Genomic DNA, 27,443 nt, shown 5'->3' with positions numbered 1-27,443 from the left:
AGTGCATCAATCAAAATGGGGTAGTGGACTGGCACTTCACAGGCTTACCCAAATTTACTCTACTCATCAACTGAGCTGCTGTGTTATTTGTAGCTTGATGCATTTGTATTCAAGTGCATCCTTCAATAAAAAAAAAATCAGGCCTAAAAATGGCTACAGTTTAATGGTGATCAAACAACGAAGCCTTGCAACTGAGGATGCTGCAAATATTTTAGAAAATTAGCCAATGCTTCTTTATTAATAACTGACAGAAAGTAAAAATACATTCAAAAGTTGTTTCAAAAACAATTTCTAAAGCAGACACACCAAAAAAGAATCACGCTACTCTGAATGTTTTCTTCGTAAAACATTAAAAGAACATTAGGTAAGATAACGCAACAGCTGGCTGAGCTACCATAGTGTAATCCACAATCGTAAAAGCAGCTTTTTCAGGCATTTTAGTGCAATTTATGCTGTTAACAGGTCTTCTTTTCTGTGCATTCTTATAATTTAATGTCAATTGATATCACTCTAGCTTATAAAATCCCCACTAAGTCAACTCCATTTAGCAGTAACTTTGTTTCCTTTCAGGGCTGATATCAAAGTAGTTGCTTTGAATCCCAAAATGATAAATATCTAATAGAAGCCTGAAGCTATTCTGGTGCTATACACTTGGTGATGTGTAATTGAACATTAAGTAATCAAGGTAATAGAAGTCATAGGTCAGCTGTCTCTCCTCCTTAGACAATTCCTTTAAGTATTGCCTCACTACTTCTGCACTTGTTCTCTCATCAGAGGAATGTCTGTCTTTGAATTTAGGGAACTTCAGATCGGCTGGAGCACCTACCAGCTGCAAAAAGTAATTGGTATCTTCTTCCAGGGTTTCAAACTTTCCTATAAAATCATAGTTGATGAGGCAGGGGTAGCAGAGCTTACTGACTTGCTCCCAATGAATGTCCATTCCTACTGGTCGATGGGAATCTAACAAATATTGGATAAACTCCTTGAACTTAACTCCTGATCCTGTTTTCAAAGCCTCTTCATCTGCGTTATGTCTATACTTCTTAATTATTGCCTTCCCAAATACTGGATGGTAATAGCTGTTTGGATGTTCAAACTTATCCCTGAAGGCAGATACCAGTCTTTCCATAGGATCACGTACAAATATAAACTTGGTGTACATGTTCAAGCGTGCGTATATCCCTTTTAGGTCATAACTGTCCAGTTTCCTTAGGTGCTTTCCATAGTGTACATCATCATGGGAAATGTTGTGTGCTGAAGTGGCGAGTCCACTGAGCACCATGAGGACCCTTTTCCAATTGGAACAGCCTGCTTTTGGCACTTCACAGTACAGGACCTTGTGCCTGTCCTCCACGTAAATTCTTGACACCAGGTGTACCAGGTGGGTTTGCAGCTTCTTTCTGCTGTTGTACTTCTTACAGAAGTCATGCAGGAATGACCTGCGCTTTTCCTGCGTGCTATCTACATCCTTCCACTTGTTACCCTTGACTAACGTCTTGTTTAATGGGTGCAGTGCAGGGGGTAAATACACTCTGAACCAGCTGAGAGGTGACTCGCTTGTCTTCTGCTGGTCAGGCAGTTGGCTCACCAAGGAGGCAGCTACCACACTGAAAGGGTCAGCCTTGCCCTGCCAGTGCTTGCTGCTTGAGACAGCCATCTCATGCTTACTGAGGCTCACGGGAGCGCTTCTGCTCCATAATGCTTCCCTTGGCATCCCCGGAGGTTGGAGTGTGAAATCCTGCAATCATGGAAAGGAGCAGAGCTTAGAGTGCAGTGATAGTCCAGCCCATTCATGTTGCAACAGCAGCAAGGTGGGTTGTGCTCACAACCAAGCCACATGTGGTACTAAAAAGTCTCTTCTGAAGCACTTGATCAACCCACCTAATTCAGGAACTAGCTGGGCTAAATTACTGACATACACACTTCTGAAGCTTACCTGTTAGCACACAGTAGGTCTTCCTACAAAAATAAATAGCTTGAGTCACACATTTTAAGAAATCAAAAATGATTCACACAGGGAGGCTGATAGTCCTGGTAGGGGGGGCCAGGTGTTTTTCTCCACCGAACACATTTTCCCCCATGACAACACTGTTTGAGGTGTGTGGTCATTCTATGGAGTGCACTGGCACAATCATAGTAACAGGTGCTGGATCTACTCCCACCACTGTGGTTTGGAGCAGGCCTTGTTCCCTTGTGGTGGTAGGGGACTAACCTAGGCCCCCTAAACAGCTGACATCAGTGGATTTGAGCATAGTGTAGTGACAGACAAAATCCTCCCTCCAAAAAGGTCCTACAGACAGATGATGGAAATGGGATGCATTGGACTGTATGTACATACAGGTGTCTGCAGTGCAGATGCCTTTATCTGAGCCAGCTGCTTCAGCTGATAAGAAAAAATAGGTGCCTTTAGAGCCTATTCCCTCTGACTTATTTAAACATCAACATTAATGACACCAACTAACTAAACATCAGCTAGTGACTCTGCAAAGGATGTCAAAATATGAGACTTTCCTCTCAAACATCTTTTTCAATGTCCCTAGCCACTGTGCAATCCACAAACCGCAGGAACAGCAAAGCCTGCATCTGTGTTTTGCCATCAAATTCTTGTATCATGCAAGTTGACCGAAGAGTTTCTTGCAGTTTGAGTATTACTGCTCACTCATTCCCAAGTGGATTCTCATGTGTCTACAAAGGCTTGTAGATTTTTTTCTCCCTCAGTAGGCAAGCCTGTTGCACAGGGACACCTATACAGCTGCTTATTTTCATTACACATCCGGAGACGGAGGATGCCAATCAGCAGGTTTTTAAATATCCTATTGCAAATACCAGATAGCCAAATGGTTAGATGGACAGACATGCAGAGACTGCCTGCTTTCGTAAGTCTAACTTCTTTTGAAATCTACATAAAAAGACTTTTCTACCATAAACTGATTAAACATTCACTGGAAAGCTGATTTGTGGACTGATAGATCATAAGTGTGGATTTGGGGGGATGTGATAGCTCATAGGCTGATTCAAATAAGGCTGTTAAAAATTCAGACGAATAATGTAAGAAATGCTAATGAACGGAAAACAATTTGAGTTCCAGTTTGAAAAAAAAGCCTATGAAAAACAAGCGGTTGCAAGGCAAGTTAGCCTGTGTTAGAGTGTAATAATTTCCCATACAAAAACAAACTCAGGGGATCAGGCTTTTCTGTACTGCTGCAAGCCACTGACAGGAAGGTCTTTTCTTCCACTGAACTGCTGAAAATTATTTTTGTATTGGTGAAAACAAATAAAAGAAGAGAGCCGTGCAGGACTTCTACATCTGTGAGAGAGGGCATGTTTTTAGAGATGCAAAAGGATACTTAAATTCATTTGATTTCATGTGGTCAGATTTTCTGATATAATATTTTTTTTTATTTTCTGCCTAATATTATATTCTTTAAAACAAATGAAGCACATGTATCTGGAGATTTATCCCTTCTGCTCTAGGATGGAAATAATTCAGGAGCTTAGTTAGTGTATAACAGAAGTCCTACTAGTAAACCAGGGTATGATTATAAGCCTAATGGGAATTTCAGCACCACAGTGAATGGCAAGGTGCCACTCTTACAAGTGCTACTGCAGAATACAGACTTGCAAATAAATAAATGTTTTTACCTTAAAAGGAAAACCTGGAACTTAAAAAGGTGAAATGAAAAGTATGGGATACACAGAAACCAACCCCACAACACAAGGGTCAACAGAAGTAGGAATAAAACTATAACAATGCTATAAAGATTGTAAATTCATCAGTGCGGCTCTGGGGAATTGAAAATTTAGAAAACAGTTTCCAGTGATACATGACTGTACTGGTGTTCCCCAATGCAGGGAAAACTCAAGAGAGGGCACCACCTGATGACTTCCTATGGTATATCATCTGAACTTAGCAGTCTATTTCAGGACATGTTTCAGTGCAAAGAAACTTAAAGCATTTGAATTTCAAACAGAAGCCACTAATAGGAATCCTACACTTCAGAGGAAAGTTCAGCCCTCTGAATTCAGCCTACAATCCTGATCTAGTGGAAGACACCTTAGTTCCGCCAGGACAGGAGGGAAAAACACAGGCTGGCAGGTGCATGGTCTTGATTTTGTTCCACTTCAAACAGTCTGTCTGGGATCTAGGAACAACCACAGGGGATAACCCATGTGGGTACCAGAGGAGGATTGCATTTTAGTTGCAGAAACTGTGAGTGCAGCTGTAGGACTGCCTACTAAAAGATTTTTCATGGGATTAAAGACTTCAGAGAAGGATGTACAGAACTATTCAGAGAAATCTCAGTTGACACCCTAGAGGAACAACACATGCACAGAGAAAGTCACTTGAAAGGGGCTCTGTCCTAGTGAGATGAGGCAAAAAAAGAAAGAACTTATTAGGAAAAAAAAGCCCTAAACAGAAATAATAATTAAAAAAAAATACCTAGGGGGAAAACAATGGCCCAGGAAGTTTTGAGGACCAAAAAATTATCTAAATATGTAAAATACTATTAGTTGCTTCCCCTTTCCACTTCCCCTTCTCTTTGAGACACATATTCCATAGTGAATACAACACTATTGGCTAGTAAATGTTTTTATAGTGTCCTTGCAGTAAATGCTGGCTGTAACTTTCTCTGTCTAAGAATGGGAATGGATAATGGATAGTGATATTTTCCAAAGGCATAAATGGCCGATACATTGCCATGGAAGTTTTCCAACTCAAAAAAGAAAAGATCAAACCTTCCTACACACTTGCCTGAGCAAGCTAGGTTAGTACCTAATAAAAGTGAGATGAATCAAAAGATGAATGAAGCTTGGTTTTTGATGAGAAATATTTAACTAGAAAGTTTTCTTAGGAAACTAACAGAAACTATTTAATAGATGGTGCCATATTCTCTAAGCAAAACTACCTGACATTCTGACACTTATGTGCATGAGAGAGCTGAAAGTCACATGCTCTGGAAGGATTTTAATGTTTTTTGACACTAGTCTTACACAAAGTTAGGTGTCTTCTTTGCCTTCCTCTTGGTGCCAGTGATTTTTCAATGCCCATTTTATGATACTTTAAAGATCTGAACATCTCCATGTTATACTGATTTTTGTTTTCACTGCAGGAACAGTAAAACAAAAAACCAGCAAAAGCAATGCATTTTTTAAAAAATCCTTGTCTATTATATCTACATTCCTAACAGTCCTTCTCACAAGCTGCTGAGCACCATTGCTCTGGAAAATGCCAGAACATACACCAATAACAGGCAGCATGCAGGTGATATCAGATACTAACTCTCAATCCAGATCTTTCCATGCAAACAGTCCTTACTAAAGTCTTTGAGCCAAGTATCCAAGGAGAGGGATGTCCATTTATGGGTTTCCAAAGAGAAGCTAAGTTTGGGAACCAGCTGCCTGGCATGGGAGATGAACTTCATCTTGGAGTTACCTTGGATAGATCAAAGGTTGTCCTTGAGACATGCTGGCAACCAATGCAGCAGGTTGTGTACATTTACTCTGAGAATTAAAATCCAGAGAAGTGTTGCACCTTTGCAGTAATTGTGCAGAGAGCCCTGTCCTCTGCTTGCATTAACACATTTGAAAGGAAGTTAAGAAAAGGCCATGAGTCCAATTTAGGAGAGTAGGCACTCTATCTCACTTTAGGCAGGCGGGAACTGAAGATGGATTTAAAAATTAGTTTAAATACAAGGAAAAAAATTAAAATTACTGTAAGAGTGTGTTAGTGTGGTGTTTGGCTACCAGAAGGCAACTAAGTGAAGCTGTTGAAACAAAAGGCATTTTTGAGTCATTAATTGTGTTCATGTGTTTTATTTTTTTTTGACATTTTTATTGCTGGAGATTTCCTGCTCCTCCCCGTCCACAGAAAGATTTCTCCTCACTGTAAAAATAAGTAGCCAAAACCTTCTTTTATACATATTGAAGCTGTCCTTTCCTTTAATACCTTCACAAGCCACTGGGGTAGAAGAGATTGACTACTGCCAAGAATGGTTAAGACTCATCCAATTATGCTTTGTGGTGATTTTACAATGCACGGGTGGGATCTCATCTAGACAGTTTGCAATTAGAGCAACTCACCATGCAAAAAGATAATGATGTATTGGAAAGGCTGATATTCCAGGGCTGATTTACAAAGATTTAATGGCCTGAAGTGCAGGCAGTGCTGTGTTTCCTAAATGTTTTAGTACTGGATATTCATTTTTACTAACAAGAATAATAAAACTAAATAAGCTCAACAGAAAATGTAGCACAAAGAATAGTGGAGGGAATAAATATTCTGTTTTCTGGTGTTTTTCTCTGCTGCCAAATAACTACATTCTAAGCATTAGTAATGTATGATTTGATCCTCAACATCTAGTTACTACATCTTCTCTCCTAAAACACTCTTCATGAAATAGTCCTCTAAGATGCTGCTTAGGAACAACTGCATGAGCCATGTAGGAAGACTGCTGTGCTCTGCTTTTTACTGTGGCTTGAGCTTGACTGCTGCAGGTTTGAGTGCCCTGAGGACTCTCTCAGCACTATTATTCTAAATAGCTAATATGGGTGCTCTGCAAACATATGGATACTCAGAGATGATAAAACCTTCATCCTTTAAGTCAAAACTTATAAAAATTATTTAGAAGGTCAGAATATTTGCTTTTTCTGACCAACTCAGACATACTCACAGCAACTTAAGCAGAAGAAGCAAAGGCCTCCCAGTGAAGAAATGAAAAGATTTTGAAAGATATGCTTGGAGTATATATTACTTACATCCCAGTCCTTTGGCACTAGACATGTTCAGCAGTGCCAAAGTTCAGCATAAACTGAGAGCACTGTATGAATGTATTTCTTCACATTTCTTCACATTGCTTCTTATGTGAAGATTGTATTATAATGATCATATAACTTCAAAACCTAACTTATTTACCTAGGATCTCTCAATAGAAAACTGACAGAGAAAGGGTCTTCTGAGACAAGGTTCATTTTCCAATTCACTCTCTGACTCTATAATGATCAGGGAGCACATAGAGATCAGTCTCTTAATTCAGGTTTTTAGCTGAAGGCAGCTTGAGTACCAGAGGATTATAAAACAAACATCCTCTTACTTGGATAGTAGGTATGTCTGAGTCTTTGAAAACTCTGAAACCTATAGTTTTGGCCTAAAACATCAAGTTTTTCACTTAATGGTTGGATGAGTCTCTGAGCAACCTGATCTAGTTCAAGATGACCCTGCTTACTACAGGGGAATTGGACTAGATGACCTTTGAAAGGTCCCATCCAACTCGAACTAGTCTATGGTTCTATGACAACTGAGCACAGTTAGAAGAAGGACCATGATTGTGGCAAATGGCTCAGACTTGGTATGTAGCTTAAATATGAGGAAAAGTTTGCATGATTCCTATCTTCAGCAAGACAGTGAAGCCTGGATCTGTTACTACCTCACTTTAGCTGTACAAACATGTACAGCTGTACTTACATATGTACGTGTAAGTTTTCTTAAGTCTGCCGAAAAGAGAGATTATCCTTTACCTTCTTTTGTGATAGAAGGCTATTTGCAAAGCATAATTCAGAATGGCCATACTCTTCTACTACTATGCTACCTGAGCTAACATGTAAATATGATCAGAACTCTCTCATATCATAGCAGCTATTTAGTGTAATGTTAGCGATCTAAAAAACCCCCCTACAGGATGTCCCAAAGGAGACACTATCCAAGTTGACCACAAGGGACAGAAAATATTTGCTGATGAGGTGCTTCACCTTCTGTGCAGTGGGGATATACCTATTGATTCATCACTTGTGCTTAAAACAGTTAGTTCAGAGAAAGGCACTTCTAACCCCTCACGTCCCAGTGGAGTCACGAATTTTTGGTTTATCTAATTTATTCAGGGCATATCACTAATGCTACATTCCTCACAAGCCAGAGATGACACATGTATTCCTTGTGATCACTGCAAGTTTAGCAGAGGTAGTTCTGTCAGAGACACCTTGTGACTCATACACCAATTCCACTATGAAAGAGGAAGAATGAAACAACTGTGATTTGAACTTTCATTGTTCTTTCTGCCCTAAAGTTCTCAAAAACGCACAAAATAGCAACAAGCTTATCTTTCCTCTGAGTTAAGATCAAGGAATATTTTGTATGTAGAGCCATCAGTCCTGACAGGGAAGACCTTACTGTAACAGACACCTTATTTTCTATGACATATGTATCCCTAAAACACATGTACTTGTACCAAGCATCTCTAAGATTAATAAACAAGTTGAGGGTGAAAAAAAAAGAAAAAAAAAGAATATACAAGATACTCAGAACTTCCAAGAGACACTAAGAGGCAAACTTCATAGTTTACAGCTAAATTACAATCAGGTTCACAGGAGATCCTTGTGAACTCTGAGTTAGACACAAATGAGAATAACTGATAATAGTAAGAAAAGAAAATACTGCAGGTAGATATTAATTAACAGATACCAGTAAATTTAAATACTGCTTTTCAAAACACAGCTTTGTGAATCAGTGACTATTGTCCCTTGAATCTGTTAGCAGAAAGTTCAGCATCTCATTGCAGGGTGACTTGGAGTTATGGCAAGGACACTGACCAAACTAGTGAAGAAGGAAAGAGATTTTTTTCTTTTTATGTGGTGTGGCCAAGTGTGAGCTGGTGTGGAAAAATTTGAAAGGAGAGCCTCAATCCAGAAATAGTTTTGGAGAACAACCCACACGCACAGGCAGCAGGGAAAGTGGAGAGGCCCAATGGGATAGGATAAATGGTAACATTGTCATGAGTATCGTAGTAGTCCCATCCCCATTTAATAAGGGGATGGAAGGAACCCATTTGTCTTTGACTGAGACCCTCATAGATACCTGACTCTTGGCTTTGCACAGAGCTCCCCTCCTTTCCCTGCCCTGTCTTCACCTACAGAAGCACGAAGTCACTCATGCTAATGAGGCAAGACAGTCTGCACAAGCCACTTCGACAAAGCTGATTCACATGGTCAGCAACTTGGATGAAGGCACTTAAGCTCTAATTTTACTCGCCGATTCTTGTTCAAATCCAGAATTAACTTCCTCCTGTTTCAGCCCTCACAGTCAAAACATTTGGTTTCTCCAAAGAATACTCAGAATGGGAAGGGCAAGAAAGATCAAGGCATGGTTAATAGAAAAAATACCAATAAAAATGCTATTATTACCAGAAACTAACATATAAGTTTGCATGACTGATTAAAGATTCACCAAGACAACTGCAACCAAGTCTTGAAAATAAAAGCAAGCACTCCACTCCCATATTACAAATAAAGAAATAATTGTCAAGGTAAATAGATGGTAATAATAAATTTGCTTCAGGATACTGCAATACTGATGTTGCTTCTCTTGCTTTCTGACAACAGTTTTATGGTGGTGGTTCCTTGCACTATAACTTACAGACTTGTAAATAAGCACAGAGCCACTGCAGCCCAGATACCTTGTGTTTGGACAGACTCTGCAGCCAGTTTGCATGGAGTATGTGTCTCTAGATGTGTAGCTCAGATGCGTTGCTAACAAAAGGCAGATGCACTGCTAATAAATGGCAATTTTCATATTATGGACCTCTTAACAATTGGCCATATTTACCCCAACCTCCTCCCTATGCAATAATACTTGTTTTGGGTACGAGTAAACTGGTGTGTTCAAACTGTTTAATTCTGAGCTCAGTCCTCCCCTGTGTTAATACATCAGCCACTGTGGTCAGTGGCCAGAAATCTTCATCAACACTCATTTTTCTACACAGAACAATTCACAGCAATGCAGTTTAAATAATCTGAAATTCAAAATGGACTCAAACTTACCATGCAATATTCATTTTATGAAGATTACCCTTTCTGGGTTTCCACCACACTGACATAAAAAGTGCCTGGACTGGATCAGTCCTGCCAACACTGGGGCACACCTGTCCCCACAGAAGAACAGGCCAATGAGGCTCAACCACCTCCACTGGGAAGTGATGAATAAGCAGAGGTTGTTTAAGATCTGGACTTGCGTTAAAATTAGGCACTTTGGTTTCCTTCCAAATTTGCCCCCCTGAAATGCAATGAAGATACAGCTACTGAAATAGCTACTTAGATGTTTGTTCTCAGTAGCCAACGGTGGAGCTTGGATGAGCATTAAGGCATTTGAAACAAAAATGAGGCAAAGAGCATGTGTTATATGGGGAACCAATGTGATTCTAAGGCTAGAGGGTTTTGAGACAGGTACCAAATCCTTTCCTCAATTTCTGCAAACATCAGGTTACAAACAAGCTGTTCAACGAGATGTTCTTACAAGCAGCAACACAAGTGTTAGTCTAGTTTTGGAGGAATTTCAATCACATTTCCCTGTTCCCTCTCTCCTTGGCCAGCGCTCCCTGTTCCTGCCTGTGCCCAACAGTCAACAGTGGGCAATGTGGTGGCTTACCACCTGCATTCATGCCCTCTCCTGAAATGGATACAGAGCTGGGATACCAATGACTGCCTTCTCCCCAGCAAGGACAGTATTACCCCTGTGACCAGCCACCACCCCTCACATTCCTGACATCTTCTCTTATAGCTGCGGCTATAGTTGTCCCTGGCTTCCAACATTACTGAGAGGGAGATGGTCTGGCAGCATGACTGGACAGGATCTCCCTAGGGCACCCTGGGCATTTACAACCTAAAGGGTAAAAAACAAGATGATGAAAAACTGTATTCCTTCCCCACAAAACCCACCACCCCCTTTAAGACAAGAGGTCTGAAATGTAATGCTGTGCTTCTGCAACACGGCAGAATTTCTCACATTAGTGGCTGTGGTAAGAGTCACAGGAATTTTTTTCCTGGTAAACAGAATCCATTTCTATCTTGTCTGCAGGTAAATACACTTATCTTCCAGCATAAACGAGACATGTTGCTCTTTTAGAGATAATAAGAAAAGTCTCAAATGAAACTAGGTTCAGATGAAGAATATTAATGTATATTCAGGCATGAAGAATTCAATTTTCCCCAAACTGCTTTGGAAGAGACAGTAAGATCTCTAGAGGTCTCAAAGCATTTTCCCTTCAATCACAATTAGCATTCAATTCAAATTACATTACTTTATTGGTAAGTAAAAAAGAAATAGAAACACATAATGCACCCTAGGTTGGTAAATATCTCAAATATGTCTTTTCCTACATTTAGACTCTTTAAAACAAATTCATGTGTTCATTTTTAGATAAAAATATTAATAGTCGATAATCGATTGCATTCATAAATTGCTGTGGTGAGAAAATAGGCTGCGAATTGACAAAGGGAATTATCCACTGTGCACTTGGTTCTTACACTGACTGAAAGGTAGCATACCCTATTTTTGCTGAATGGGGCAAAGTCATGTTTATTGTAGATGAAAGAAAATACCCTAGTTTATTCTGTAGCAATTTTTTGTATAGTTATCCATTTGGTATGTATTAATCTGCAAGCAGTGTCACAGAGATAAATGTGACACCCAAACACTAACTAGTTCAAGCACCATCCCTCCTTGAAGCACAGGAACAATAAGACCAGCACTGTGATTAAGGGTGGGTGCACTGGCCAGAGCCAGAGTGCTTGGTTTTATAACTTTGAGCAAGTCCCTTGACCTTCATACTCCATTTTTCCATGTCTGCAAACCTAGAAAAGACAATAATTACCTAGCCCATGTGAATATTGTGGTGAATATTCCTACTTTCTGATTAACACTGGTAGAAAAACCTTGTCAATTTTGCAGAGCAAGAGGAGACACAGAAATCTTAAGAGTCACGATTGCAACTCAACTTTCTAGCTCATGCTGCCCTTCCTTGCTCAAACCTCACACCATTTCTTTCAGTACTTCTGTTGAGCTTTCAAATCCATTGCATACTCTAATGTCTGTGTTTTTTCACAAAAAGAATCATTCTTCATAAAATTTAAGATATTTTTATCTTCAGACACTGCATGTATGTTCCTGTCTATACAGCCTGAGAGACCGTTTCCTCCACAAGGGGCTGAAAAGGTTCTTACATAAAAGTCTCTGCTGTTCTTATTCAAATTATAGTTCCTCCTTTATTTTTTTCTGAGATTCACCATCTTGGTGCTATATATTATGCAGTAATCAATGAATGACTGCTATGTTATCTGAACTTGAAGGGGGCAGAGGATGGTATCAGAAGCAGACTTTATGAGCTTGGAAGAAAGAGAACTTTATGTGTAGGGGAAAACTGAACTTTTTTCCCAACTGATTTTCATATCTTTTCATATACCAGATAAAAAATGAAAAATTAATTTTCAAAAAAGCAACTTCCACTTACTGATAAACAAAATATGCAGGGGGAGAGGACGGATCCCACAGTCAACCAGACAGTGCTCTGAGCTGTCTACCTCAAGGATATGCATGTAGACAAGTGAATGCCTAGTGGACATGACCAAGTGGCCCACCTAGCAAATGAGGGAAATGCTGTGGATGTAGTCTACCTGGACTTCAGTAAAGTCTTTGATACTGTCTCCTATGGCATTCTATGGAAAAGCTGTAAGCGTACAGTTTGGACAGGTGTACTCTTTACTGGCTAAAAACTGGCTGGATGGCCCAGAGAGTGGTGGTGAATGGTACCGCATCCAGTTGGCAGCCCGTCATTAGTGGTGTTCCCCAGGGCTCAGCGCTGGGGCCAGTCCTATTTTACATCTTTATTGATGATTTGGACGAGGGGATCGACAGCATCCTCAGTAAGTTCGTGGACCATACTAAGTTGGGTGGGAGTGCTGTTCTGCTGAAGGGCAGGAAGGCTCTACAGAAGGATGTGGATATGCTGGATCGATGGGCCAAGGCCAATGGTATGAGGTCCAATATGAGGTCCAATAAAGCCAAGTGTTGGGTTCTGCACCCCATACAGCACTACAGGCTGAGGGCAGAGTGGCTGGAAAGTGGCCCAGCAGAAAAGGATCTGGGGGTGCTGGTTGACAGCAGCTGAACATGACCCAGCAGTGTGCCCAGGTGTCCAAAAAGGCCAATGGAATCATGGTTTCTGTCAACAAGAGTGTGGCCAGCAGGACCAGAAAATTGATTGTTTCTCTGTACTCAGCACTGGTGAGGCCATACCTCAAGTCTGTAGCAAGGAAGACTTTCCATGGTGGACGAGGATCAGGTTAGGGAATATTTAAGCAAACTGGACAGAAACAAGTCCGTAGGACCTGATGGGATGCACCCATGAGTGCTGAGGGAGCTGTGATCCTATTCTTGATTATCTTTGAAAGGTCATAGTGATTGGGGGAAGGTTCCTGAGGACTGGGAAAAAGCAAGAGTCACTCCTATCTTCAAGGAGGGTTGGTAGGAGCATTGAAGAAATTACAATCTGGGGGCATGACAGAGCAGGGAACTATTCTTCCTCAGGTGCATATACTTTAATGAACTTCATGAGGTTTTTGTTTGTCCATTTCTCCACTCTGTTGAGGTTCCCATCTGGTGTCTCAACTCCTCTCCCAGGTTTGGTATCCTCTGACAACTTCCTGAAGGTACACTCCATCCCATTATTCTGGTATGCAATGATGAAGTTAAATGGTACTTTATTAGGCTGTGACCCCTGGGGCTGTGGGCTGTGACCACTGGTGACTGGCCTCCAGCTGGATTTCATGCTGCACAGATTCATGAAAGAGAAATCAATGCTTGACCAGTCTGATAGCCTTGTATGATGAGATGATTGCCTCAGTGGGTGTGGGTAGAGGACTAAAGCTTGTTTATCTCAAATTTACTGAGGCTTTTGGCACTGTCTCCCATAGCGTCCTCACGAAGTACAGGCTAGGTAAGTGTTCAGTGAGTTGGACTGAAAACTGGATGAACTGCTTAGGCTTACACAGTTGTGCATAAAATCCAGCCAGAGGCCGATAACTAGTGTCCCAGAGTCAATGGTCCAAAAATTGTCCCAGACTCAATGGTTCAAAAATTATCCCATATCTTTATTACTGACCTGGATGATGGGACAGAGTGTACCCTCAGCAATGCTGCAGGCAATACGAAATTGGAAGGAGTGGCTGATATACCAGAGGGTTATGCTGCCATTCAGAGGGAATACAACGAACTTGAGAAATGGGTAAACAGAAACTTCATGAGATTTGACAAGCTAGAATTCAAAGTCCTGCACCTGGGGAAGAACAATCCCAGGAACCAGCACAGGTTGGGGGCTGACAGCTGGAAAGCAGCTTTGTAGGAAAGGACCTGAGGGTACTGGAGAACAAGCTGACTGTGAGCCAGCAATGTGCTCTCATGGCAAAAAAAGACCGAGAGCCTCCTGGGCTGCATTAGGCACAGCATTTCCAGCAGATTGGGAGAGGTGATCCTTCACCTTTGCTCAGCTCTGGTGAGTCACAGATACACCAGGGGTGACGTGTCCAGTTCTGTCTCCCATGTCTCCCAGTGCAGGAGACATGGACATACTCCAATGAGTCCAGTGTATAAATGGACACGGATGTAGACATGCTGGAGTGAGTTCAGTGAAGTCCAACAAGGTATTTAAAGGATCTGACATACAAGCAGGGGCCGAGAGAGCTGGTGCTGTTCAGTCTGGAGAAAGCTTAGACAGATCTTATAAATGTATATAAATCCCTGATGGGGGGAATGTGGGGGGTGTGGGAGACTCTTCTCAGTGGTGTCCAGTGACAGGACAAGAGCCAGTGGGCACTAACTGAAACACAAGGAATTCCATCTAAATATGAGAAAATATTTTTCTACTGTTTGAATATTGAGCACTAGCACAGGCTGACCAGAGGTTGTGGAGCCTCCATTCTTGGAAGTATTCAAAATCCAGCTAGACACAATACTGGGCAAACTGCTCTAGCTGACTCTGCTTTGAGGAAGGGGTTTAGACAAGATGATGTCAGAGAGAGAGGCCTTTCAACCTCAACCATTATGTGACTCTGAAGCACGGGAAAGTGAAATAATAGCACACTAAACAAACTGAACTAAAGGCATAAGCTCTCTTGTAGATTTTCAAACTCCTAATTTTGGCCTAACAAAGTAACTGGGAAAACAGAATCAAGGGACACACATATTAGATAACCTCAGTGTACTTGGAAGCTGGCATACTGGACTGAAGTTTTTTTAGCTAGGCCAAATGAAATGATGAAGGGGATAAAGGAGAGTACTGACGTAAACTACAGCACTGCACAAGGGCAACCAAGGAGTTTAGGCTGAACTGTGAAGTTTTTGCTCATCTTAATATAGATTTATTATACCATGAGTGTACCTGAAGCACCCTTCAGGTCACAAGTCATTCCTCAGCACTGTCTGTGCAACAAACTCACATTGTCATTTAACAGTCGTTTGAGTTGCTTTTCACTTCTTTTCTTTGGCACAAGGTGTATATATACTGACAGTACTTCAGTGCTGCAGTTACCCCTGGTCCAAGTTTAGCTCTAGTAAGTATATTGCCTCATCACAAACCTTTCTGCATTGCTGGTTCCCCAACCCCACATGCAGAAGGGGAAATGCTTCCTGAAAGAGATCTTAAAAGACTAAGAGATGGATGTGCCACTACAAGATAGCCTGCCACTACAAGAGAGCCTGCCCTCTCCCTAGCCACCTGACCTGACATGCTGCTTCACTGTAGAAGAGACAGGCTCAAGCCTGAGCTCAAACACAGCTGTGATTTTAACCCAAGAGTCTGACTGTGCAAACAACTTGAACTTCTAAATCCAAGTACACATATTCTTGTTAGTCCTTCATAGATTCAGAGGCACTGGAGAAAACTGTATGTGGAAGTGGACATTAAGACTGCAACACAAACAAATGTGAGTGGTAAGGAGTGTACAAGGATGAAACACAAAAGATTGCCTTCGGATACATTTTGTTTGGCAGTCTGCAGTGTATTGTTTTGACAAGACTGTTACACAGGAACTCAAGGTTTCTTCTTGTTTCCTTGCATCTTCCTCAGCAGTGGTTAACATATTACAGCTAATCAGGCTGTACATTGGTGCCAGAATTTACCCTAAAGTTGCAAAGGTAGTTAAAAACAGATATTGAAAAGCAGAGCACATTCTATTTCTGGTTGACTGCTGGTGTTAGATGACCACTGCTGTTAAAGGAACATGCATTTATAAATGACAAAAAAGGTGTTCGAGGAAAATGAGCAAATGCTTTATGATCAAAGAGAACAAAAGTTAGTGAAGATGATAACTGTAGTGAAAGGTTTCTGGAAGCAGATACTACCTTAGTGTTTCATCTACGTCGTGTTTCACTAAACTTTGCTTAGGCTTTAGAGAGAGCTACGAACCACACAGAAACCACAGCGGTCTTCAAGACGTGAGAGGTTTCCAGGTATGCACAGACAGCCAAGGGTTTACCCAGTAGATCACTGGGACAGCAGCTTTATCATTTCCCCATCCCCTCTCTGTTTCACTCACCTCTCAACAAGATATTTCCTGCTACTTGCCCCTTTGCATTCTTGCTCCTCTCAAATTGTAACATCATTCATCTTCCGTGTAGACACTACTCTCTAACTTAAATTTCTGGCAGCCAGTTTAACACACTGTTGTTGAACCAACTTAAAGGGGACTACAAGACCTCAAGCCATATAGGTATCTTATCCTGCATAAAACATTTTAAATTCAGAATTGAAAATAAGCAGAATCCTTCCATGAGAGGTATTCCATTAGGATTAGCCCCAGTTCAAATCTTTTTACTGAAGTAATAAAAAGACAAATCAAATATGCAGTGCCTCTGCAACTGTGCCCCAAATTATAGACTTCAAAATGAAATTGAGTCCTGTTCTCAAACATTCTTCCATTTCTTGGAAGTTCAAAGGAAGTTTATATAGAATGGGACATCACCAGCTTCATTAGAATCCATTTTAAAGTCAATGTCCACTATTTTTTACAGCTTTGTTTAGATACATCCTCAGAGTATCAAGACAATGAAGTATTCCTACAAAAGGCGATGTTCTTAAGTTAACTGCAGAGAGACAGAGCAGGTGAGCAATTCCAGAAGGGCAAGGCAGTGGCATGCAGGAAAAGCCCAAGACTGGATAAACAAAGTCTTGAAACTGAGACAAAGGTCTTTTTCATCACAATACACTCTTCCTCAGAAAAGGGCAATGGCATCAACAGAGCTGATTTTGTCACAGAGAAAATGTGCAGAATTAGGTCTCCTATCAATAACTCACAGCCATGCCAATGGAGCCTCAAGTTGTGTTTTAAAAAAGTGCCCCCCCTTCTGACCAATAAAGACTCCCAAAAGTGGCTTTGCAAGATATTTTGGGCTAATTTTAAAATGCAGTTCAGTTTATAAAAGTTAATTAGACTTGTTCTAAGACATAAACTCTCAGCCAAAGCACAGAACTTCCACTGAATTTCAAAACATTTCTACACTTATTTAAAAAAGTGAAGGTTTTCCTTTGCTTATGCAATGCTATATTCTGGGCTAAATATATCTATCCATCAATTTCTTAAGATAATAAGAAAGTTGTAACAACTCTGAGTGTTATTTTGTGTCACAGGACCAGGCTTCCCATAAGCGTTCAGATGTGCAAGGGCTTACTTCATGAGGAGTGGTGCCAACTCAGGCCACTGAAAGTGATAAAGTGACATCTGTGCCATGCTCAGCCATGCCAGGGGAATTGCTGTTAGCCCCAGACCAGGATGCTTTAGGTGGACTAAAGCACTGACCTGACTAACTGTCAGGTTGGTGGTTCATAAAGGTGATCAGTTCACAGATAGCAGTGATGTAATGACGCCAATGCCTCCATTTATAGCTTGGAAGGAAGGCTACCGAAGGGAGAGTAATTGTTGGAATACAAATATTTTAATGACAGCTTTTTAAGTGACTTTTCAAAATAAATCTCATGAACAGTCCAGATACTCATTTATATGCCATCTGGATAACAGCATTCAGCAAGAGGACAAGAAGCCAAAAAACGACAAGCAAGCTCGCTGCTTCTGTACGAGTCAGATCCTTTCAATCTGCAAGGACACATAATTGAGGAAGGTAAACTCTGGGTTTTCTCCTCTCTTTCTGGATAAGATTTTTTTTTAGTTTAATTCCTATATCTTTTTCCTGATGTTGAAATCATAAATTATAATATATAAAGTTATTTTTTTTTCTCCTAAGTAGTTACTCCTAACTGATACAGTACTAAGGACAAGATGGAAAATGCCTCTACAAGCAATGTCACAGTTTAGTGCAGCCTCAATGAAAATTCATGGAAGAAATAACCTAAGCAACACTGAAATACACTGCTTACATGTGCTGTTCAGGTATTTTGTATCAATAGTTTTCTGCCTTTTGAAAAGGAGTACTAGTAAATAGCAGAAATATTACTTTTTTTGTTTGTTTTGGTTTTTTGTTTGTTTGTTTTGGTTTGTTTTTTTAAAAAAAGCATAATTCTGTGCTACAAAATTTGGTACCAGTGAACAAGTTATTTCTGGGCTTTGTCCTCAGCATCAACATATTGAGAAGTAGATGACTTAAATTGCTTAAATGGCAAATCTTAGGTTTAAATCAAAACAATGGTACTTTTGTTAATTCAACATATCTTCAGAGCCAGTCAGTAGTCTGATGCATGCTCCTTAGCACATCTGCATTGTTAATATTAGCATATCCTGTGGATTTCTGCCTTTTAATTGCTATAACTCTTCTACGTGAAAAATTAAGTAACAAAAAGCATGAATATTTCTAAATACCTGATTAATTATCTGTTGCTGCAGCTTTTTTCCAGACTCTGAAAGAGAAAGAAAAGAATTAGTTTGTACATATTTTAATGAAGATAATATTGGACATGTCACTATCAATATACATGGCACAGAACAATAAACAGTGAATTAATCAAAAAAATAATCAAACCTTATAATTAAGAAACAGAATTTAACATGTAGAAATTACTTGAAACTTCAAAATGGAAATCTACCTAAAATAAAAGAAACACAAGCCCCTCTTAATCAAGATGTGATAAAAAGATAATTGATATAGGGTAGCCAATCTTGCTAAGCTGGAGCCACAAAGAAATCACAAAATTTAAAGGAGAGGCAACAAATTTCAAATATGTGCTATGGAGCATCTTAATATAGTGAGAGCGTACTATGTGCTGGAGAAACTGGTAACATCCAGCTCAAGATCTGACCACTGGAGGAGGGAAGCAACTTCTGCCATTACCTTAAAATAAAATTACGTGTCTGTGTCAAGACTGAGATTCGGCACCAGCTGGCTCAACTTAGAAATTCTATCCTGATAATATCACAAAGCGGCAAGTTGAATGATGGTTTTGTTTCCTTATTCTGGCCTTCTTCTGCAGCATCCTTCAGTGTGCTCCTGGAGATATAATCAGAGCCTGGACAATGCACTGCTTTCTACAGCTGTCTGGGACCCTGGCAGCAAAGACACCTAAAAACTATTCTTTTCTTTTCGACCAATTTTGTCTCATTTACTGCTCCCATGCACTAGATGTCAAAAGGGCAGCTGGTATCAATTACCCTCCCTTTGCTTTTGGAGACCATCCACACGTATTGGGGAAAGTCAGGAATTTCACACTTGCCTATCCAGCTAGGCTACGTGCACCCAGAGGGTTTTTAAAAATAATAATGATAGGAGACACGACTTACAACCTGTCAGTACCACTACTAACTGTCAGGGGAGACTGCCTAGCATGGGTGGCTGCCACCTCCAGCACTGGAAATGATACTCCCTTTCAACAGAACTTTTCCATACTAATATGTGTGGCACAAACAGAATTTTTAAAATGAGGTGTAAATATATAAAGTGTTAAAATACAGTATAAAGACTCTATTTAAAGGAGAATTATCTTCCCTACTCATCCCTGAGACTACTACTCTTTTCAATGAAAGCATTATAGATAATTCAGATAAAGATAATTACTTTAGGCTATATTATAAGATTGTCTCTTATGATAATTACTTCCTGCATGCTTGTGTTGTGTTTTCATTTGCTAAATATAAAAATTATCCTTTTTTTTTAGCTAAAAACCCTCTACACAACTATCATTTAGGGGAGATTTCTTAAAATGTAGTCCCTTGTTCACTGAGTTCATCTTTGGGAGAAATAAGATTTATTCTTGTAACTAATATTTTAACCAAATAGATTGTTGGTAATAGAAGATTAAAGGAGTATGTGTTTTTAGCATTCTCTAATGATATACAAGTTGCTAGGAAAGCAGAGTGTTTGAAATCTCTGGTTAGATCAACACTATTTTGCTCAAAGGTTTGTGGACTTTGAATACTGATGCTTTCCTGTTTCCCAGTACATTTGTTTTTAGGCTATTTTGATTCACTTTAAAGGAATTTTAATAACTTTCTGTTGACAGCATGGACAGCTGGTCTTGAGAATTAGTGAAAATTCACTTGCTGACTGAGGAAGGAAGTGACATCAATGAGTTTCTAAAGTCAGCCCCCAGGGAAAAGTGTGCTCCACGAGAGTAGCCTTTCATGCCATTGTATTTCCAGTGATGCCTTGAGATGCAAATTGCATTATCAATCAAACTTATGGTTTCTACCTCAGACAAATATAAAAAAAGAACACAAAGACTGTGAAAGACCTTTGCAGTCATTTCTGACACTGCTAAGAAAAAGGTGAAGAGGAATTTATGATAGTTCTTTCCTTGTTCTCTCTTCTTTTGGTGATTTAAATGTAAGTATCAAGGAAAGGGCAGTTGCAGAAGTGACTGTATGATACGACAGCAATGGTAACATGGGTTAAACAGGACAGAGATTTACTAGGCTGTTAACGGTAGAAGAGAGATCAAATTCAAGGTCACCAGCAAATTGAATACTGTGTTCTCCATTTATTCGCTAGATGATCCTTGTCCTCATCACAGAATAACTACGTGAATTTGGCATAGTCAGCACTTGTACTCAGAAGGGACCAAGGTCTGTAATAACAGACATGCTACAAATTAGGGTGGAAATATATTGGCATCATTATATAGGGAAGCCTGCAAAGTCCTGGCCTATTTTGAAGAAACATCATGAAAAGCAGTGAAAAAACAAGAACAATATCTACAGTGCTGAAGGGGAATCAGTTTCCAGCTGCCAGTGACTAATAGTAGGGCAGAAAACCATTGAAACTAGGCAGAATTTTGTTTGTCTTATTTTGTTTCGGGTTTTGTTTGGGTTTTTTTTGGTTTTTGTTTGTTTGCTTTTTAAATCCCCAGAATTCTCCTACAGTGACTCTGGCCCTCTCAATTTTGAGAAGGATGTTTCTGTCTAGGTGCTGTGTGATCACTTGTGGTGACCATGGACATTCACCAGAGGGATTAAAGAAACTCCACTGAAAAAAGTGCTCCAAATTCAAAGGACATGAGGCAATGGGACACTGATGAAACGAGAATTGTCAGAACATGTCAGCCAGTCCTACAGGCAACACCTGCGTCAGTCTCATGAAATGCGGGTAATACTTCACACTTGCAAGAAGCTTCATTTCTGGCAGATGTACATATCCTAAATTTAAAATTTATGACAGTTTTTCCTGAGCCACTGCAATGAGGTAGCAGCTTATGCAAGAACATCAAACAAACCAGGAAATTTACTGCCATCTGAAAACTTATGTGGAAGCTGCCCAGTAGTAGCTGGTGTAGTCAAGAACATACCTTCCACAACTCAGACTGCTTGTGAATGGCTTGCTCTTCTGCTATATTTCTTCTGAAACTCATTTTTTCTACCTGTCCTCTGGCAAACTGTTCCTAAATGGGCTCAATAGTACCACCTGACCAGCCTTAAAAGAACAAGCAAATCAAAAGGCATTAATTATAGTCAGCTACAATTGCTGCAACTTTGTGATTCAGAAGTTGTATTTACTAGTATAAACTATGATTCTTATTTGCTGAGGCTGTGCTTTCGTGCTATGCTAACTGAGGCTAAACTGCTGCAACTGGATTCCAATGATATTTTTGCATCAGTACTGGAAAACATACCTTTCCCAATGAATTTTTACTGATTTTTTTTTTTTGTCTCTCTGCTTGCAAAAAGTGTAATGGATGGTTGACTGGTTGAGATAAATGGCCTTCTTGGGTTGACCTCAAGCTATATCACTTAAAAAAATATTACAACAAACATTGTTTAAAAATTTCTCTGTATTTTCATTCCCTAATTAGTATATTAATTCCTGTTTCCAGGGCAAGTTGGGTTTTTCAATATTTTTTTTTTTTATTGCTTGTCCTTATAAGATCATCTTACTGAGAGAAATAACATATGTTTTCTAATGTAACTGACAACTGCAAGAAATGAGAGTGTGCCTTAATTGCTGCTGTCACCAGGAATGGCAACACTGACTCCTCAGCCTTATGCACACAACCTACACAGAGAACAACATGTAATTATGCACACTATGCCCTGCTTACCTCCATACAAAGGAATGTGATATTTGTGCAGGTTTACAGATTAATCTGCTGTAATTCCCTTTAATGTTAAACTACTTCCAGCTCAAATATAATTAAGATCACCAGGTACAAAAGATTCAGATTGGAAATATGAGTACACTCCAACAGAACAAATAACAGCTTGATGCTGTTTCTTATGTTCAAACAGTCGGATACATTAAGGATTTTGACAGCATGTTTGTTCCCTAAGTATGTAGATGAAAAAACAAAGGTTTCATTTCAAAAGGCAAAACACTACTAACTGTATTTAATTAGAGAGCAAAATCCCTTAAATATACAGATCTGCCAATTTATGTGACATGACTGCTTCAAGACCTAGCAACGAAGGATTTTAATTTTTTTTCCTTCCAAAAATCAAATCCCAATTTATACTTCAAGCAATGTCAATAAAATAAAGGCTTTAGAATAAAAAGTTTGCTCCTTAAGTCTTCAGATAATTCTACTCCTATTTGTGCCATGGCAGCAAGGCAGGGGATGAACAGAAGTTTTGGGTCTGTCTCCCTGTTCTCAAGTATCTGAGGGTTTCCAAGCAGGCTGAGAAAAGTGTGGAGATCTCAGAGGGCAAAGGGGGCCCTCAGCCTTGCTCTGAAACAGTAACATGCATAGTCTGACACAGACATCACTTAACTTCAAGTGGGAATGATATTACTAAGAAATCAGTTGTGAAGAGGGAATTTTATGTTCTAATACCAATTTAATTTTGTTTTTCCACTTTGTGAGACAAACACACACTAACAGCTTTGTATTTTACTTTATGTTTATAGACTTAAATAAACACATATGCAACCTATTCAATTATGATCCACCCCACTTTCATTACTGGTGTCCTAATCAACCAGAGCGGATTTTGAGAAGTAAAAGGAAACCAAAGCACTCATTTGTGATAAACTTCTGCAGCAATATCCCATGGCACCCGAGCCTGAGGAAGAAACACTCAGAATTGTTTTTCAGACTTATAACAGACACGGTGTGACACCAACAGATTATCTCCTGTGAAAGCCTGAAACTTGGCATACAAAGATTAAAATATTTAGGACAGAACCACACATTTCCTATAAATTATTGGCAGAATCTCAGAGGTCTATAAGCAACAGAGCTGTTGTAGATCTGCACAGCATCTCCTTCTTCTTCTAACAAGGAATTCATTAAACTGAAAGTGCTCATTTATAGCATTGCCTTCAAAACCTAGTTTAGCTTACTTTTGTACCTCTGTGATATTTATGCAACTGAATATGCTTACAGTGGCCTAAAATATATTAATCACATATTCTTGGTATTGCATAATCCTTCTCAGTTGTCACAATGCCAACTCATAAGTTGCCCTGGCAGTAGGAAACATAAAAAGAAACCCAAGTTGATACTGATTGAAGCAAATGAAGGAAAGTTGGCCATCTCAAAACACTGAAACTCTCACAGCATTCCAAGGTCTCCCTAGCTAATTTTTCGTGATTACTTTTGATATGAAAACAGACCTTTAATTGTCAGTCTCTAATAAGGATGCAGAACTGTTCCCTGGGAGGTTCAAAGGACCCTGGGAAACTAAACACTTACGAAAGCTTGAGTAGCCAAATGTCCTGTGCTGATTAACATAGACCATTCAGTTTCCACCTAACGAAGTCATAACAAGAAGGAACCCCAAAGGAAAAAAAATAAATTGGACTGACAAAGAAACATTAGTCTTAATAGGACTGAGGGCCCTCATTCATTAATTCTGTTGAGTGTAAAAAGGAGGTGGGGGTATAACTCAAATCCATTCCTGGACCAAATCCTGCACTGGCTAACATTGTGTAACTGCAGTCAGGGCAACGAGATGTTATAATATCAGTTAATTAAAAAATTGAAGTTTTATCTGCTCTCTGCCTCAACAGCAATGATAAATATTTTCAAATGAGACAGAATTGCCAGGATGCCCACTAACAGAATTAGTAAACAGGCTTGTTTGCCAGTTTTCTTCTAGAAGACTGTGCTTTCTATATCTGGGAAAAGGAAAAGCAAAAATTTGACATATTTTTTCCTTTAAGGATAGAAGATTTGAGATAATGGAAACATGCCAGACAGCATACTTGGTTGTAACATCAACACAATATTGATATGGTTTGGGTGGTTTCCAGATGAACATGGTGTATATTTCCAATATCTATTTGGCATTCATGCTGTATCTAACAACAAGAGAAATTTGTTTCAATTTTGTCTTACAGCTCACTGTGCAACTGCTTTGAAAACCTTTTTCCTTTTATCCAACTGCTTCACTACTTTTTTCAGGTTCCTGACCTCTTAGGGAACTGAATGGAACAAATTGTGCATACCTACTCATCTGCAATAGGCAAGCAAAGGTCAGCTAATTATGTCTTAGTACATGCATTTGCTCAAATTCTATCACAATGTGATCCAAATCCAATGGTAGAAACTGTTCAGTTCCCACACTGCAAGGGCTACTGTTTATTCATCTGAAATCACATGGACCACTAGCTTCCACTTTCATGTTGCTAGTTATGTATGGTGCTTTATGCTGCTTTATATTATGATCATCTGGGGGGGAGACAGGTCACATAATCAGTTAAAATGCCTTTTTGACTATGCTTGTGTCAACCTCAATTGCTCATGCAGTTATATTCCACAAAATAGGTTTCTGGGCTTTGACACAAAGGAAGTTGTTTTCACCCATCAGCTGGTCTGTTGCAGTTTCCTATATTAAGGTTATTAGTATATGATTCTGTGACGGATCATGGAATGGCTTGGGTTGGAAGGGACCTTAAAGGTCATCTATTTCCAATGTCTGTGCCATGAGCAGGGACACCTTCCACTTGACCAGGTTGCTCAGAGCTCCATCAACCTGGTCTTGGATGGTTGACTGCGATTTTTTTTCTGACAAAGGAAAACTGTTTGATATTTACTCTAAGAACATTCCAGTAAGAGCTGTCATGATAGAAAAGCCCATGGAGAGCAACTGGAGCTTGAATCTACATACTCAGACCCCACTCAGTAATAAAGCTGAGGACATACAGCTCTCTAACATACCCTGCTATGGTCTTAGGCAGCTTAGGCATTGCACTCACAGTGGACTGAAACATTGCACAAGTTTGCCTTCGGTTTTGGTTCCTGCTTGGTTTCTGTCCATGTTACGAACATATGGTTGCCCCCACCCAGATGAGGAATGTAAGTCCAGTTAAAATCTGCAGTCCGATTAACCATCTTGAGGCAAAGCCACATGGAGTCATGACCATCCAATCTACCATATCCTTAAAAAGGTCAGTTGTTTTTTCACTTATAATGAAGATAAGTTGATATCCAGCTCTGGAGCACACTATCCTGATATAATCTTAATTAGAATACCCTGGAAATGGCATATGCAGATGAAGGCACCAGTACCAGTGGGAAACAGCACACAAGCTGCTAGAGGGTTATGCCCACAGAAGTTTATTTTGACTCACCTGCTACGATAACTGCACCACAAACAGCTGAGCTACAGAGCTTCTCTGGTGTGATTCAGAAGCAGTGGTGTGTGCAAGTTAAGCACACAGCAAGCCCAAACAGGGGTGGAAAAACTGAACTTCTTGGCACTAATTACAAAGTAGAGTCTCACAGCAAAGTCACCATGGGAAGCCTTAGTCTACAGTTTCTGTATTTCAGAAATAAAAAGGAGACGAATTGTCTGTTCAACAAAAGACCAGGAAGTGACCAGTGGTGATGAGAGTAAATATTCTTTCAATTTACTACTCATTCTGAGTTATGCCTACATAAATAAACTGTACTTGTTTAAATATGACTTCTTTCTTTGTTTAAGGTCTAAATGTGCCACTCTAAGGCATGCTCTCAGCAGAATGACCTCAAACAACTTCTCAGAAATTATTCCAGTTACATGTAGAATATTCTCCAATGAGAATGTGACACTTACAGAAGACACTACTCACATTTACGAGGAAGGCTACATGCATGAGTATCTGGAATTAATCCACTAGTGAAGAACAGAGGGAAAAAGAAAAAGGTGAAATATGAGCCCTTTGAAATAGAACCTTAAAACCTGGAAAACTTAGAAAATTCTCTAAACCAAGTAATTTTATAGTGAAAGAAAACTAGGAGAAGAAAAGCAAAGAGAAACAAAGCTAGAACATAACCTTTGCTAATGCATAGCTCTGAATTAAAATTGGTCAGATACAAACCAAAAACCTACAGCAATCAGTTGCTGCAGGGAGTACAAATTTATCTACACTTCGTATAACTAGAGTATGACCTTTTACGACCACATCTTGTGGTTGACTTCAGCTGTAATTATTGGAAGTCATTTGTAAAAGGTCATCCATGACTGAGAATACAATATGAATCCAAGTTGCACAAGGATTCAGGTTTGTGCTACTCAAAAGAAATTGGGGATAGAGAAGGAGAGTGGGAAGCTCACCCACTGCTACAGATTCAGTTCTCAAATGGATTTGGATAGTTTGATGAGAGTATTAAATCTAAGTAGTCAATTTCAGATATGTGAATTATGAGAGAATACACAGGTTTTATTCTTGTCATTCATGACTATGTTATTTAAGCATTACCAAAGGAGTTTATATTATCAAATAAGGTTACTTATTTGATTATTGTAACCTTAAGTCAATTTTTGGTGTCTAGAGCACATCATCTTCCCACTGATTCTCCACTTTAGGAAAAGATTATGGATGCTCAGTTTTTATTGTTATAAAGAAGTAAGGTTCTTAGGTAAAGATAGTTTATAGCCCTAATTAACATATATAGCTGATTTTCTGCACACACAACTTTAGTACTGTTTGATTTTGGTGTTCTTTTTTGCTTTTTTGCTTTTCTTTTTTCACTAAAAGGATGTTATTTTAAGGACCTCCTTGCAAGAAGAGTCGATAATGATGCACAAGCAATTCTCAACCAGAAGAGTCCAAGGGCATGTGAAAACTTGACATGTTTTTAGTCATGTTCTCTGAACATCAGAATATTCAAACTGTATCTTCCAAGGTAGTTGATTAGGGGGAAAAAACAACAGTATACAATAATTAATGGGTAGAAGCAAAAGAAAAACAATATAAGAAAGAACTGGCAGCAGTTATTTAACCGAGACCTTAAGAGACCACCTCCGCAGAAACCCAGAACCAATTC

General features: G+C 39.5%; 1 protein-coding gene across 1 annotated transcript in view; it reads right to left on the bottom strand.

Moving 5' to 3' along the window:
- Positions 1 to 214: 214 nt before the first annotated feature.
- The window catches only part of CHST9 (carbohydrate sulfotransferase 9), an 87,545-nt gene continuing 60,316 nt past the window's right edge, over positions 215 to 27,443 (bottom strand). The window contains exons 4-5 of the mRNA XM_008928357.2: positions 18,631 to 18,668; positions 215 to 1,738 (exon numbers count right to left, since the gene is read on the bottom strand). Of these exons, the coding sequence (XP_008926605.1) occupies positions 644 to 1,738; positions 18,631 to 18,668 (1,133 nt within the window). The 3' untranslated portion in view covers positions 215 to 643. The remainder of the gene's footprint in view (positions 1,739 to 18,630; positions 18,669 to 27,443) is intronic.

This window comes from Manacus vitellinus, unplaced genomic scaffold (assembly GCF_001715985.3).
Source record: "Manacus vitellinus isolate BGI_N305 unplaced genomic scaffold, ASM171598v3 scaffold_1_pilon, whole genome shotgun sequence".
NCBI classification, from domain to species: domain Eukaryota; kingdom Metazoa; phylum Chordata; class Aves; order Passeriformes; family Pipridae; genus Manacus; species Manacus vitellinus.
Note: the sequence above shows the minus strand (reverse complement) of the source record. Positions and strands in the feature narration are given on the sequence as shown.